Source organism: Rhinoderma darwinii, chromosome 5 (genome assembly GCF_050947455.1).
Source record: "Rhinoderma darwinii isolate aRhiDar2 chromosome 5, aRhiDar2.hap1, whole genome shotgun sequence".
NCBI lineage: Eukaryota > Metazoa > Chordata > Amphibia > Anura > Rhinodermatidae > Rhinoderma > Rhinoderma darwinii.
Window position 1 is genome coordinate 50,592,086 of NC_134691.1, and position 15,139 is coordinate 50,607,224.

Genomic DNA, 15,139 nt, shown 5'->3' on the forward strand with positions numbered 1-15,139 from the left:
AATATATGACCCCCTTGGTGCCACAGGAAATGGGCCAACAAATCTTAAAATTGTGACTGCCACTGGAATCCACAAAACTATCCGAGCGCTCAACATTTGGGCAGCTAATGCAGTCACCACACGGTTTGCAACCCCATTTCGGCCCCTTGGTGCCAAAAACCTGACCAGGTTTGATAGGTGAAAGGTAACTACGTACCATGGTATCGCGCAGGTTGGGAGCTCTGCGCGACGCCATGGCGGGGTAATGAGGTAGCACCTTCAGCAGAACAGGGTCGGTCAACAGTATGGGCCAGAATTTATTCAGAATGTTACGCATATCTGTCCACCGTGAGTTGTAGGTGGTAACAAATCTCACCTTCGATTGTATGCCAGCTTTTGGGGTAACTTGAAGTAGTTGTTGACGATTGACTTTTGACGCTCGATGCCGGGCCATACGTATACTGCGTTGACTGTAACCCCTTTGAGTAAACCTGTCTCCTAATTCCTCAAAGCGATACTTAAGATCTTCCTCGGTAGAACAAATCTTCTTAATGCGCAAAAATTTACCCACTGGAATCGCGTCAATGGTGTGTCGAGGGTGTAGGGAAGTGGCATGCAATAGTGAATTAGTAGAGGTCTCTTTCCGATGAAGATCTGTCTGTAAGAGACCATTACCATCTTTTTTAATTAGGATGTCCAAGAAGTCAATACTAGAGTTGAAGGACCTGTGGGTGACCTCATCGTTCCCAGCCAGCTTCTTTCACTGCAGACACACAGCGTGATGTCACCCACAGGTCCTTCAACCTTGGCGTCGGAAGAGAGAAGACACATCAGCTCCAGGCGTCAGAGAGTACAGTTGAATCTGCAGCAGCATCACCATTTGCAGGTAAGCATAGCAAACTCCCTAGAGACGAGCATATTACCTTCTCGGACGGCTGGAGCCCATGTATCTTCTCTGTCCGACGCCAAGGTTGAAGGACCTGTGGGTGATGTCACGCTGTGTGTCTGCCGTGAAAGAAGCTGGGTGGGAACGATGAGAAGTGCATGACACTGATTTGTCAGCGTCATACACTTCAATTCACAACGCCCAGTTTGTAAAAACACAATACACGCCCTGTTGGTAAAACGAGAAAACACGCCCAGTTGTCCATTGAAAAGCTCATTTGCATAAATATAAAATTGCTCATAACTTGGGCAAAAATGATCGTTTTTCAAAAAAAAATAAACACTTTGCTGTTATCTACATTGCAGCGCCGATCACCTTCAATAGGAGATAGGGATTTGATAATCTGGTGACGGAGCCTCTTTAAATAGAGCCCAAATTCCTTCAGAAAGCGTATTTTTTCTCTTCTATGAACATGGATAGCTGAAGACATCTATACCGAAATGCTTTATGCAGAGGGTCTCCTCTGTCCCTAAGCTGCGACCCATTAGGACATGGGGGGCTGTATACTGGGGGTTTCCTTAGTTCCTCGGCCTGTCTTCTAAATCTTACCTGGAGGTGAAGAGAAGCCACGCTTCCATTCTGGAGCGTCATACGGGTTTACCTGTCCCTCGCCTCCTAGATGTGGATCCCATACACCTCCAGACGGGTGTCCCAAGATGGCCACCGCCGAAGTAAGGTGTACGCCGGCTTCCAGGGCATGTACCGTGCGTGCACTCTCCCGGCTTTGGTGCATACTGCGCATGCGCGAGAAGGGAAGTCTCGCGGGATCCCGGCGGTTCAAGAAAGGACCGCGAATATGGGGCTATGGCGCTGGTTAAGCTGCTTGACCCTGGAGAATTAAGGTACCTAACTTTCATTGTGTTAATGTTAGAAGGGTTTGCTTCTTTGAGGCCACTTACAGGTTAGATTGTAATTTGAATGCCTCTTTTCCCAGATGGCAAGTCCTGCATCTCAAGGAAAACGCAAGAGGAAATCCAAGCACAATATGTGTAAAGGTTGTCAGCAACCTTTGCCAGGGGATTGGGACCAGAGTTTCTGCTCCTCTTGCAGACCTTCTAAACAATCCCTCCATACTTAAGCCACAGGGTTTCTGTCCTGGTTTAAGGATCAGCTTACAGATACCTTTCAGGAGATTAAGTCGGCTGCTATGCCGAAAAAATCTAAAGGTAGAAAGCAGACGCCTTCTCCGCATTCCCCTTCCGAATATGGTATATCGGAGAATGATCTGGATTCAGAGGACTCTGATGGGGGACCTCTAGATAATATTTATCTGTTAGATAAAGACAAGGTCCCGCACTTGCTGAAAGCAGTCAAACTGACCGTCGAGATAAAGATGTGTCTCATAAACCCAAAAAGGAACAACTTTATTATTTTCCAGTCAACAAAGACAGAGTCCTTCCCTCCCATTCTGTTATTACAGATTGGGTCAAGAAAGATTGGGATAAGCCGGAGAGACGTATCGATCAAGGGGCGAGGTTTAAACACACTTACAAATGGATCCCAAGTTTAGTTCTAACTGGGATGTTCCACCCAAGGTTGATCTGGCTGTCACCAGATTATCAAAAAAATCTGTGTTTCCTTCAGAGGAATCCTCACTCTTAAAGGATCCAATGGATTGCAAAGCAGATTCGATATTAAAAAAAGCCTACTCCTCATCGGTTGCGGCGTGTAAAGTGGCATCAGCCTCCATCCCGGTTGCCAGTGCCCTTCGTACATGGCTCAGTCAGTTCTCACAAGATCTAGAGGATGACGTACCGAGAGAGAAGATCTTACATAATATCCCTCTCATGAAAGCGACTGCAGAGTTTTTGTGTGGCCGCTGGATGTCTTGAAGTTTTCTTCTAGATCCCTGGCTCTCTCTGATGTGGCGTGTAGAACCGTTTGGATCAAGCAATGGACAGGGGATGTGTCATCCAAGAATCAGTTCTGTTCCCTACCATTTCATCCCTCTTCTCTCTTCGGCCCTCAGCTGGAAGACATCCTTAAGTTGATAAATGATGAAAGAGGGATTTCTTTTCCACGCCCTCCAAAGAGGCCGCCATTTAAAACCTTTCAAAACCATTCCAAAAGGTCCCCTAAGGGTCAAAAATATTTTAGTGGGAGAGACAGGCAGCGTAGGTTCAAAAGCAAGCAGGAGGTTAACCCCTCCTTCAGGAAGAAATCCCCCTTTCAAAGAGATCCTAACTTATGACGCCAAGAGGGAGGAGTGTCCAGTAGGTGGAAGGCTAGGAAAGTTTGTTCACCTATGGCTAAAAATGTCCACAGACGCCTGGGTCAGATCCACCATCCAGAATGGCTACTCGTTGGTACTAAACACCATTCCAAAAAACAAATTCCGTATAAACAGAGGAAGAAATCCAGTGGTTCTCAGTCTCATTCAAGACTTCTTAAGGAAGGGAGCATTGGGAGAAGCCCCGTATCATCAGCGGGGTCGGGGAGTGTACTCTCCTATCTTTGCCGTTCTAAAAAAGGAAGACAAGTGGCGGTTAGTCATAGATTTGACATACCTGAACCAATTCTTTGTAAAGAAAAAGTTCAAAATGGAATCTATACAATCGGTCTTAAATATTATACAAGAAGGAGATTTTCTAGCCACTATCGATCTGCAAGATGCATACCTTCATATCCTGGTTGTAATGGCAGGAAGGAGGTGAAGGGAAAGTGAGCCCTAATCTACCCACCGCCCTGTCCCTGCCTACTTGCAACGACCCGCCCTAGGCGACGAGGTACAACTGGGCGGCGGTCCCTACGCTGTCTAAGTGCACAGGAAAACAAACAGGGAACACGCAAGGGAAGGGGCAGTAGCCACGGAACGCCACGAGGAAACGGAGCGGCGAACGAACAGTCAGGACCAGGACGAAGTGAGTACACCCGAGCGGGCACCGGGACAGAAGCAAGCCAGGGGCAAAGCAAAGCAGGTCAAGCAGAACTGCAGCAAGGCAGAAGCACGGCAGAAGCAGGCTGGAGCAAGCAGCAGTGGGGCCAGGAATCCAAAAGAATTACAAGCACTGAGGGAGAGAACAGGGCAGGTAATAAAGGACAGGGGGCGGAGCTAACTCCGACAGACCAGGCCGCGATAGGCTCTCCCACTCCTGAGCCTGCCACCCTGGTTGGTGGGAGATGGTGTCAGTCGAACAGGTCTGGCCTCAGGTGTGGATTGATTAATCCCAGGAGTATACCTAGATGAAGTACCTGGCAGATCCCTAACAGTACTCCCCCTTTTATGAGGGGCCACCGGACCCTTACTAAGGGGACCCGGTTTAGTGGGGAAGAGAAGGTGGAACCTCCTGATCAATACCCCAGCGTGAACATCACGGGCAGGTACCCAAGTCCTCTCCTCCGGCCCGTATCCTCTCCAATGGACCAGGTACTGGAGGGAGCCCTGGACCATCCTACTGTCCATAATCTTGGCCACCTCGAATTCCACCCCCTCAGGGGTGAGAACGGGAACAGGAGGTATCCTCGAGGGGGACCAGGACGGGGAGCAGCGTTTAAGGAGGGAGGCATGGAAGACGTCATGTATGCGAAAGGATGGGGGGAGCTCCAGACGGAAGGATACAGGGTTGAGGACTTCAATGATCTTATAAGGTCCAATAAATCGGGGAGCAAACTTCCTGGACGGGACCTTAAGGCGCAAGTTCCTGGACGACAACCAGACCAAATCCCCGACGACAAACCGGGGGTTAGCAGAACGTCTACTATCCGCCTGAATCTTTTGTGCGCTCTGGGACGCCTCTAGGTTCTTCTGAACCTGGGCCCAGACAGTGCACAGTTCCCGATGAACATCCTCTACCTCAGGATTATTGGAACAACCAGGGGAGATGGAGGAGAACCTTGGGTTAAACCCGAAATTACAGAAAAACGGGGAGACCCCTGACGAGTTACTGACCCGGTTATTCAGGGAAAATTCAGCAAGGGGAAGGAATGAGACCCAATCGAATTGACAGTCAGAGATGAAACACCTTAAATATTGTTCCAGGGATTGGTTGGTCCTTTCCGTTTGGCCATTAGTTTCGGGATGGAAGGCGGAGGAGAAGGACAGATCAATCTCCAACTTTTTACAAAAAGCTCTCCAAAATAAGGAAACAAATTGTACCCCTCTGTCAGAAACGATATTGACTGGGGCCCCATGGAGACGCAGGATGTGTTTCACAAACAAAGAAGCTAACGTCTTGGCGTTAGGTAGCTTCTTAAGGGGCACAAAGTGGCACATCTTGCTGAAGCGGTCGACTACCACCCACACCACCGACTTGCCCTGAGATGGAGGCAAATCGGTGATAAAATCCATGGAGATATGGGTCCAAGGTCTCTGGGGAATGGGCAAGGAACGTAGTAGGCCCGCAGGTCGGGACCTAGGGGTTTTGGACCTAGCGCAAACCTCACAAGCGGCGACGTAAGCCCTAACGTCTTTAGGCAACCCAGGCCACCAATAGTTTCTGGTAATGAGGTGTTTGGTGCCCAAGATGCCAGGATGACCAGATAGAGCAGAGTCATGGTTTTCCCTGAGTACCCTCAGCCGGTATTGCAGGGGAACAAACAGTTTGTCCCCAGGGACGTTCCCGGGAGCTGCACCCTGATCAGCCGCGATATCAGAAGCTAAATCAGAATCCGTGGCAGAGACGATTATACCAGGGGGTAAAATACAAGCAGGATCCTTCTCGGAAGGAGGATTGGCCATGAAACTACGTGACAGAGCATCAGCCTTAATATTCTTGGACCCAGCCCTATAGGTAACCAAGAAATTAAATCTGGTAAAGAATAGTGCCCACCGAGCTTGTCTAGGATTAAGCCTCCGGGCCGATTCTAGGAAAACCAGATTCTTGTGATCCGTAAGGACCGTTACCTGGTGTCTGGCCCCCTCCAGGAAGTGCCGCCACTCCTCAAAAGCCCATTTAATGGCTAGAAGTTCGCGGTTGCCAATATCATAGTTACTCTCCGTGGGCGAAAACTTCCTAGAGAAGTAAGCACAGGGGCGGAGATGGGTGAGGGAGCTGGTACCCTGGGACAAGACGGCCCCCACTCCCACCTCGGAAGCGTCAACCTCCTCAATAAATGGCTCCTCTTGGTTGGGCTGAATCAGCACGGGGGCCGAGATAAAGCACTTCTTGAGAGTCTCAAAGGCCTGGACGGCCTCAGGGGGCCAATGGAGGACATCAGCACCCTTGCGGGTAAGGTCCGTAAGAGGCTTAGCGACGACCGAGAAGTTGGCAATAAATCTCTTGTAATAGTTGGCGAACCCTAAAAAACACTGTAACGCCTTAAGGGAGGCAGGTTGGACCCATTCCGCCACAGCCTGAACCTTGGCAGGGTCCATGCGGAATTCATGAGGAGTGAGGATTTGCCCTAAAAATGGTATCTCCTGTACCCCAAAGACACATTTTTCAGTCTTAGCAAACAGATTATTCTCCCGAAGGACCTGGAGCACCTTCCTGACATGCTCCACGTGGGAGGACCAGTCCTTGGAAAACACCAGTATGTCATCAAGGTACACAACAAGAAAATTACCCAGGTACTCTCTCAGGATTTCATTAATAAAATTCTGGAAGACAGCAGGGGCATTACACAACCCAAAGGGCATGACCAGGTATTCGAAATGACCCTCGGGTGTGTTGAACGCAGTTTTCCACTCATCCCCCTCTTTGATGCGGATAAGGTTATATGCCCCCCGTATATCGAACTTAGAAAACCATTGGGCTCCCTGAACCTGATTAAAAAGATCCGGAATCAAAGGAAGTGGGTACTGGTTCCTTACGGTGACCTTATTCAGGTTACGATAATCAATGCACGACCTAAGACCACCATCCTTCTTCCCCACGAAGAAGAAGCCAGCACCTACAGGAGAAGTCGAGGGGCGAATGAAACCCTTGGCCAGGCATTCTTGGATATACACCCTCATAGCTTCACGTTCAGGACATGAAAGATTAAATATCCTACCCTTAGGAAGCTTGGCACCAGGCACCAAATCGATAGCGCAATCGTAATCTCTATGGGGGGCAACACCTCGGAGGCCTCCTTAGAAAACACATCGGCGAAGTCCTGAACAAACTCAGGAAGCGTGTTTACCTCCTCCCGGGGAGAAATAGAGTTAACAGAAAGACATGACATAAGACATTCATTACCCCATTTAGTGAGATCCCCAGTATTCCAATCAAACGTGGGATTATGCAACTGCAACCAGGGAAGGCCTAAAACCAGATCAGACGATAATCCCTGCATCACCAGTACAGAGCACTGCTCCAAATGCATGGAGCCAACCAGGAGTTCAAAAACAGGAGTATGCTGAGTAAAATAACCATTAGCAAGGGGAGTTGAGTCGATTCCTACTACAGGGATAGGATAAGGTAAATCAATACAAGGCATCTTTAGAGACATAGCAAATTCCACAGACATGATATTAGCAGATGAGCCAGAATCCACGAAGGCACTGCCCGTGGCAGACCGGCCAGCAAACGAGACCTGAAAGGGAAGCAAAATTTTATTGCGTTTCACATTAACGGGAAATACCTGTGCGCCCAAGTGACCTCCCCGATGATCACTTAGGCGCGGAAGTTTTCCGGCTTCTTATTCTTGCGCCTGGGACAGGTGTTCAGTAGATGCTTGTCGTCCCCACAGTAGAAGCAGAGACCATTCATTCTGCGAAATGCCCTACGTTGTCGAGGGGACATGGAGGCCCCGAGTTGCATAGGTACCTCCGAGTCCTCCGTGGAGGGGCGAGGAGACGGGACCTCGGGGGGGATCGCAGAAACGTCAGAGGGGAGCACACTGAAGCGTTCTAGCTGACGTTCCCTGAGACGTCGGTCAAGTCGTACTGCTAGGGCCATAACCTGGTCAAGGGAGTCAGACGAGGGGTAGCTAACCAGCAGATCCTTCAGGGCGTCAGATAATCCTAACCTAAACTGGCACCTTAGGGCCGGATCGTTCCACTGAGAAGCTACGCACCACTTCCTAAAATCAGAACAGTATTCCTCAACCGGTCTCCTACCCTGACGTAAGGTCACAAGCTGATTCTCGGCTAAAGCAGTCCTGTCAGTCTCATCGTAAATGAGTCCGAGGGCAGAGAAAAAACGATCAACAGAGGAAAGTTCAGGGGCGTCAGGAGCCAAGGAGAAGGCCCACTCTTGGGGCCCTTCCTGGAGTCGGGATATGATGATACCCACCCGCTGGTTCTCGGAACCTGAGGAGTGGGGCTTTAGGCGGAAATACAGTCTGCAACTCTCCCGGAAGGAGAGAAACGTCCTACGGTCCCCTGAGAACCGGTCAGGTAACTTGAGGTCGGGTTCTAGAGGTGAGGTGAGGGGTACTACTAAAGCAGCGTCACCCTGATTGACCCTTTGGGCCAGGGCCTGGACCTGTAGGGAGAGGCCCTGCATCTGCTGGGTCAGGGTCTCAAGGGGGTCCATGATAGCGTCAGCGTAGGAGAAATGGTAGACTAGGTAAGGGCTTGTAATTATGTAATGGCAGGAAGGAGGTGAAGGGAAAGTGAGCCCTAATCTACCCACCGCCCTGTCCCTGCCTACTTGCAACGACCCGCCCTAGGCGACGAGGTACAACTGGGCGGCGGTCCCTACGCTGTCTAAGTGCACAGGAAAACAAACAGGGAACACGCAAGGGAAGGGGCAGTAGCCACGGAACGCCACGAGGAAACGGAGCGGCGAACGAACAGTCAGGACCAGGACGAAGTGAGTACACCCGAGCGGGCACGGAGACAGAAGCAAGCCAGGGGCAAAGCAAAGCAGGTCAAGCAGAACTGCAGCAAGGCAGAAGCACGGCAGAAGCAGGCTGGAGCAAGCAGCAGTGGGGCCAGGAATCCAAAAGAATTACAAGCACTGAGGGAGAGAACAGGGCAGGTAATAAAGGACAGGGGGCGGAGCTAACTCCGACAGACCAGGCCGCGATAGGCTCTCCCACTCCTGAGCCTGCCACCCTGGTTGGTGGGAGATGGTGTCAGTCGAACAGGTCTGGCCTCAGGTGTGGATTGATTAATCCCAGGAGTATACCTAGATGAAGTACCTGGCAGATCCCTAACACTGGTCCTGAAGAAACACAGGAAATTTCTTTGTGTGGCAGTTCTTCTTCATCATCAAGTCTTACATCTTCAGTTCACCTGCCTGCCCTTTGGGATAACATCAGCGCCCCAAGTGTTTACGAAGGTAGCAGTGGTACGGTCTGCAGTACTACACATGAAAGGAATCTTCATATGTCCTTACCTGGACGATTTACTGGTGAGAGCCCCGTCAGAAGACATCCTTACAAAGCACCTAAAAGTCACTCTAGACATGCTCATCTCACACGGTTTCATGATAAACCTCCAAAAGTCTCATCTAACACCATGCACCAGGTTAAAATACTTAGGCTTCATGGTAGCCACACAGAAAATACCTGCCCCTTCAAGATAATTCTCTCTGCAGTAATAAATAACGGAAATAACGGCCCCTTTTAGACAATCCGAAGGGCTGTTTCTCCAATTCCAGGGGCCAAATAAGGGGGAAAAAAGCCAGCAAAGCTTCACTAGCTAGATGGCTCAAGGAAATCATCAGCTGCTCCTTGGAAGGCCTAGAGTCTCCCTTAGATATTCGGGCCCACTCAACCAGATCCACATCTACATCGTGGGCAGAAAGATTCCATGTCCCCTTAGACCAAATATGCCTTCTTCTTCGACCTTCATTAAACATTATAAGCTCAATTTATTTTCTTCTGAAGGTTCTGCCCTTGGCAAAAACATACTAGTGGGAGCATCCAAAGCTTAAAACACCCCCATATTCTCATTGCTTGTTAAGTCCCTTAAGTGTGCTGCCGTAGGGCGATCAGGAAGTGGAAAATTTACCTGAAATTTTAATTTCCTGGAGTCTGTAGGCAACACAAGTTTCCCACCCTATATATACTGCTGCATACTTTCTGAAGGGATTTGGGCTCCATTTAAGGCTACTGGGACCTCCTAATTGTTTCATTGATTACTGCTGAGTAATATGTCTCTTCTATCCGGTCAGATGAAATATCTTAACCCTTAAGTGTGCTGCCTATGGACTCCAGGAAATGAAATTTTCAGTTAAATTTTCACATTGTGGTAAGTAGTATTGAGTAGTCAGTATGAACAAAATTATATGGGCACTATGCCTGGCACTAATTTATGGGAACCATGATCGATTTCCTAATAAGGAAAATATGCATTGTCTCATTATCTAGGCGCTACTATGGCTAAAACTATTTTATGGGCACGGTATGGCACTTTTATTATTATTTTATATGTGAATCCAGTGGTTTTCATTGTGTGACCAATGGATTCAAGTAGCATAACCAAAGTTGGCAAGAACAAGAAAAAGAAGTGATGTGCTTTCTGGGGGACGGCTTGGTGAAGACATTGTATTAATATGCTTTAGTGAGTGTAGTGGATGGACTTCATTAAAGGGCTATCGAATACTGAATAATTAGGGTATGCTCACACGCAGTGTTTTCAGACGTTTTTCGGGCCGTAGACGGCCTGAAAAACGGCTGAAAAATGGGAAGCAGAACGCCTACAAACATCTGCCCATTGATTTCAATGGGAAATACGGCGTTCTGTTCCAACGCAGCGTTTTTTTACGCCTCGTTTTCCGAAAACGGTGCGTAAAAAGACGCCCGTTAAAAAGAAGTGCATGTCACTTCTTGGGATGTTTTTGGAGCTGTTTTTCATTGACTCTATTGAAAAACATCTCCAAAAACGGCCGTAAAAAACGCAGCGAAAAACGCGAGTTGCTCAAAAAACTTCTGAAAATCAGGAGCTGTTTTCCCTTGAAAACAGCTCCGTATTTTCAGATGTTTTTGAGTTTGCGTGTTTACATACCTTTAGAATATTACAACAATAATAGCATATAGAAAAAAAAAACAATTCAAAGAAGAGAAGTGAATGTGCAGCTAATTCCTCTCTCCGGCCTCTGGGTGACAGCAGATCCCCATATTATACATTACCAAGTCACTGGACATCATTATACATAATGTGACCCCTAAAATAAATACAGGAATCCTCAACAGACCTCATGGCATCGCACACACATGAGAATGTTCACAGACAAATCAGCCCATTGGCCTGGATATTTACTTTTATTCTTTAGATATCTTTTTAGGCCCTTTGCAAATACAAGATTGTTTTCATTGGAACAAAAATGAGCGTTAATCTGATTCCTCACCAAAGCGGCTGCAAGTTAAGCGTTTACAATATCTGTGTTCGCCTCTGGCATAACACGGTGTCATGACTGATTTCTATGAGAAAAAAGAATTATAATGGCTTTAGATATCGCAGGCACGTTACCAGCCTTCGTTCCAGGCCCAGAACACAAGTCTGCAGAGATGTTCTGAGGTCTCTGGTTCCAATTTCATTGTTTTTGTGGCTTTTGACACGTTTCTTGTGTTTCTGGCCGTTGGTGTATGGAAAGAGTACATCATTTTTTGGAATATTACCAGTAGCTGAGATTAAGTTATAATAACATTGTCACGTCTTAAAAACATCTCGTGAAACACCTGTTCCTGGACTGTAAAATAGATTCCTTATTCAGAGAAAATAGAGTCTACTTTTCACCTTCAACTGCCTAATACTGGATTATATTCCAGGAGCCTGGTGGCATTAATTGTCTGGCACCCATCAAACATATTTACCAACATTGAAATCCCAAAAAACTGGACTTTTATACTCTGCCCCATTCCACCCATAGCACTGTCTACGCTGTTTTTTACACTATTAGTAGTAAGCCCTTTTTTTATTGGAGCTTGTAATATAAAGGGCTTGACTGGTGGACACGTTCTGACCAATACTCGTAGCGTAAAAAACAGAAGGTAGTGGGAGCGTGGCGAAAATAACTTGGTTTGAAAAGTATGCGTTTGGAAACCCCCCTTTAAAAATCCTGCGTTTGCCCATGGTTTCTTTGGCAGACTAGAGTGACGAGTCTTTCGGTGTAAGAGCCGCTTGGGGGCAGGGAAAAACCTTAGTTAAATAAACCGCTGCGTTCCTTGGTGTACAGTTTGCCGCCTGAAAGGAAACCGCAGCAGAGGTGAGGAAGTCCCCACGATATACCGACTAGTAAATATAACGATATTGACTTATTTACCTCCTCCAAGTGTTCTTCTTGCTGTGTGATAATTGTGAGTAATGCCGTAAATGAGGTGTCCTCACAGATGGGACCTGTCGTTCTTCGTGTCTTAGCTAGTAATTCGTATTTCTTCCTATTTATTACTCATTCTATCCTTGGCCGCATTTTCTCAAACCTGAATCTTCGGCCTACAGTATAGGGAAATTGTAGAAGCCAAGTTGGAGGTAAAGACGTTTATATTTATAGAAGATATGACTTCAATTATAAGACCTTAAGATGTCGCCTTCTTTCAAGTTCTTTTCAGCCTTTACCTAGTTATATTCATTTCTGGGAAAGCTGAGTGACAGCTAATATGGCCGCCACTAAGCTCTCACAAGACCTTAGTGATAAAGTGAGACATCACCTGCCTTTATACAACCAGGTATTTTTGTTCTAGTCCCTTTCTCCTCAATAGTCAACTTTCTTCCTATAGGAATTAATTGGCCATGTTTCGACTATATTTACCACGATTCATACACGACTTCAAATCGCCATGTAGGTTTGGCTTGAGACTGCCAGTGTTTCATGTGTGAAGTCCAGCCATCACCCTCTTGGGGTATGTTCACACGCGGCAGATTTGTTGTAGAAGTTTCTGCGACTGTCCCATTCATCTGATTGGAATTAGTAATCCATGTGCTTGCAGAAACAACCCCATACAGTTGTATGGAACTGATTTGCAGTTGCAGAAATTTCTGCAATAAATCTGCTTCATGTGAATATACCCTTATAAGGCTGGGTTCACACGACCTATTTTCAGGCGTAAACTAGGCGTTTTACGCCTCGAATTACGCCTGAAAACACGGCTCAAATAAGTCGGCAAACATCTGCCCATTCATTTCAATGGGTTTGCCGACGTACTGTGCCGACGAGCTGTAATTTTACGCGTCGCTGTCAAAAGACGGCACGTAAAATAACAGCGTCGTCAAAGAAGTGCAGGACACTTCTTGGGACGTAATTTGAGCCGTTTTTCATTGACTTCAATGAAGAACAGCTCCAAATTACGGCCGTAACTGACGCCTCGCAAAATGCGAGTACGAGCAATTACGTCTGAAATGCAGCTCCGTAATTTCAGCCGTAATTGTCGTTATCGTGTGCACATACCTTAAAGCTACTACGGACTACAGGCTAGATGTGCAACAGTCCAGGCATACTAATTAGTGCTTCTAATAATAGAAATACATAAAAATACATATGCTGATGGTGAGGTAATGGGAATTTGATTAGTAGTTAAGTCGAAATAACCTTTTCCATTTAATGTTCCAGTCACTTTGTTTAAGAACGGACTGTTTTTCATTTATAATGTTACAGCTGTCTAATGTCAAGCCAATTTAAAGAATAGACATAGTTCCACAACAGGTTGAATGACCGGTTGTCTATCAGCCTCTGCAGGACCGCAGGTTGCACACATCGAAACATTCAGGCTCGGTACATCAAGCATCTATATGTTCTCAAATTCTTTCTTTCAATGAAACTCAAATCCCACATAAAAGTCATGAAATCATTTATTGACCTAAGTTTGGTTCTCTCTTCCAGCTCATTTTTGGCACTTACCTTGCTCCTTCAGCTTCCATGGACATTGGTGTTGAGCAGACCATAAGGAAAGAGATTTACCAGAAACTCGATCCACCTTTTGAGGATTTATTCGACTCAGCTGAAGAATACATTCTCGTGATTCTACTCTCCGCCTGGATACAGATGACTGAGCTAAACAGACAGGTCTATGGGAAGGTATTTATCTTAACCTGTTTGTCTTTCAAATGAAATTCTGGGGCAAATTTTTATGATCGTAAATTGGGCCTACTAGGTCCACTTCATGTTTCAGGGCCATTAATTCTTGCACTATAATCCCATATATGCAAGTTTCAAGGTGCTCTGTACACTATAGGTCCTAAACATCGCAGGCAAAAAAAATAATTGGCTCCATGGTAATGGGCTGTACAAGAGATTTGCCAAAATGACCCTCCCCTTCATCACTTCCTGCCCTGCAACTATTGGCTGAAGCAGCACTTCTCAGACTTCCTGTCTGACCGCCCCCTGCATTCACTTTCCATATAGTTGTGTTAATAGTTAGTCTTTACTCCATTTTGGCTGTTTTCTCTGCAATTGGACCAGACAACAGAAAGAATTATCTTGAAGGGGCAGGCATAGCAGGGTCTTTTTTTCTAGAAGAAATTACAAAAGAGAAGTGAAAATATCATGCTACGGATTACAGTATGGTCATATGATTCCATTATTTTCTTGAGATTTGCACCAAAGCCATTTATCCAGCTTTGCCTATACAAATGTAATGTCATGGTAATATTGGTGCCCTAAAAGCATCTGGACAACCCCTTTTCTAAATGATAACTTGTTAGTAGTCAGCTGAAATGTGGTATTACATGGCGCCCATTCAGATTAATGGCTGACCCTGTAATACATGGTTGTGCTGAGTCCTCCAGAGCAGAAGATGCAGCGACTCTCAACTCTGGTTAATAGGAGGAGGGTGGAGGGACACAAGTAGTGTACCACCCTCTATAATGTCCATATGCCTTGATATGGAAAATAAACAGCAGTTGGCCTAATGTGTCACCCCTTTAATGTAGATTGTAGCTACTCCTATAAATGAGGGAACATTTATAAAAAACTAGTGCATGTAAAAACAGTGCTATTGAACACAGTGACCGGTCACATTACTGATGACCTTCTTAAAAAGGATGGAAATGAAAACCATAGCATGAAGTGTTTCTATGTGAACCCCCTTCGCTTTTTTTTTTACTAGGTATTATAAATTTCCCCACTGGAGTTTTAATTGTTCCCTCCTTTGGGGGTTCTATCATATCAATCAATCAAAATTAACGGATGAGATAACAAATGAATTGATATGATATTATATACATTTACAGTATAATATGCCCCCAAAGCCCAACACTGTCAATTTTTTACTATATTTACGGTATGTGCACACGGTGCGGATTAGCTGCGGATTTTCCGCAATTTAATTCCGGATTTAATTGCGGAAAATCCGGAGTGTGTTAGCAGCAAAGTGGATGAGATGTCAACAAATCTCATCCACTTGTTGTGGAAAAAATATTCAGAAAAGAAGTGCGGAAATTGACTAAGTGCGGATTCTAAATCT

The 15,139-nt window shown here is 46.3% G+C and overlaps 1 protein-coding gene across 1 annotated transcript in view; it reads left to right on the plus strand.

Annotated features, from left to right (window-relative positions):
- RGS22 (regulator of G protein signaling 22) overlaps positions 1 to 15,139 on the plus strand; it is a 149,594-nt gene that overhangs the window by 92,049 nt on the left and 42,406 nt on the right. Inside the window, exon 15 of the mRNA XM_075825950.1 lies at positions 13,558 to 13,752. Coding sequence (XP_075682065.1) covers positions 13,558 to 13,752 — 195 coding nt within the window. The remainder of the gene's footprint in view (positions 1 to 13,557; positions 13,753 to 15,139) is intronic.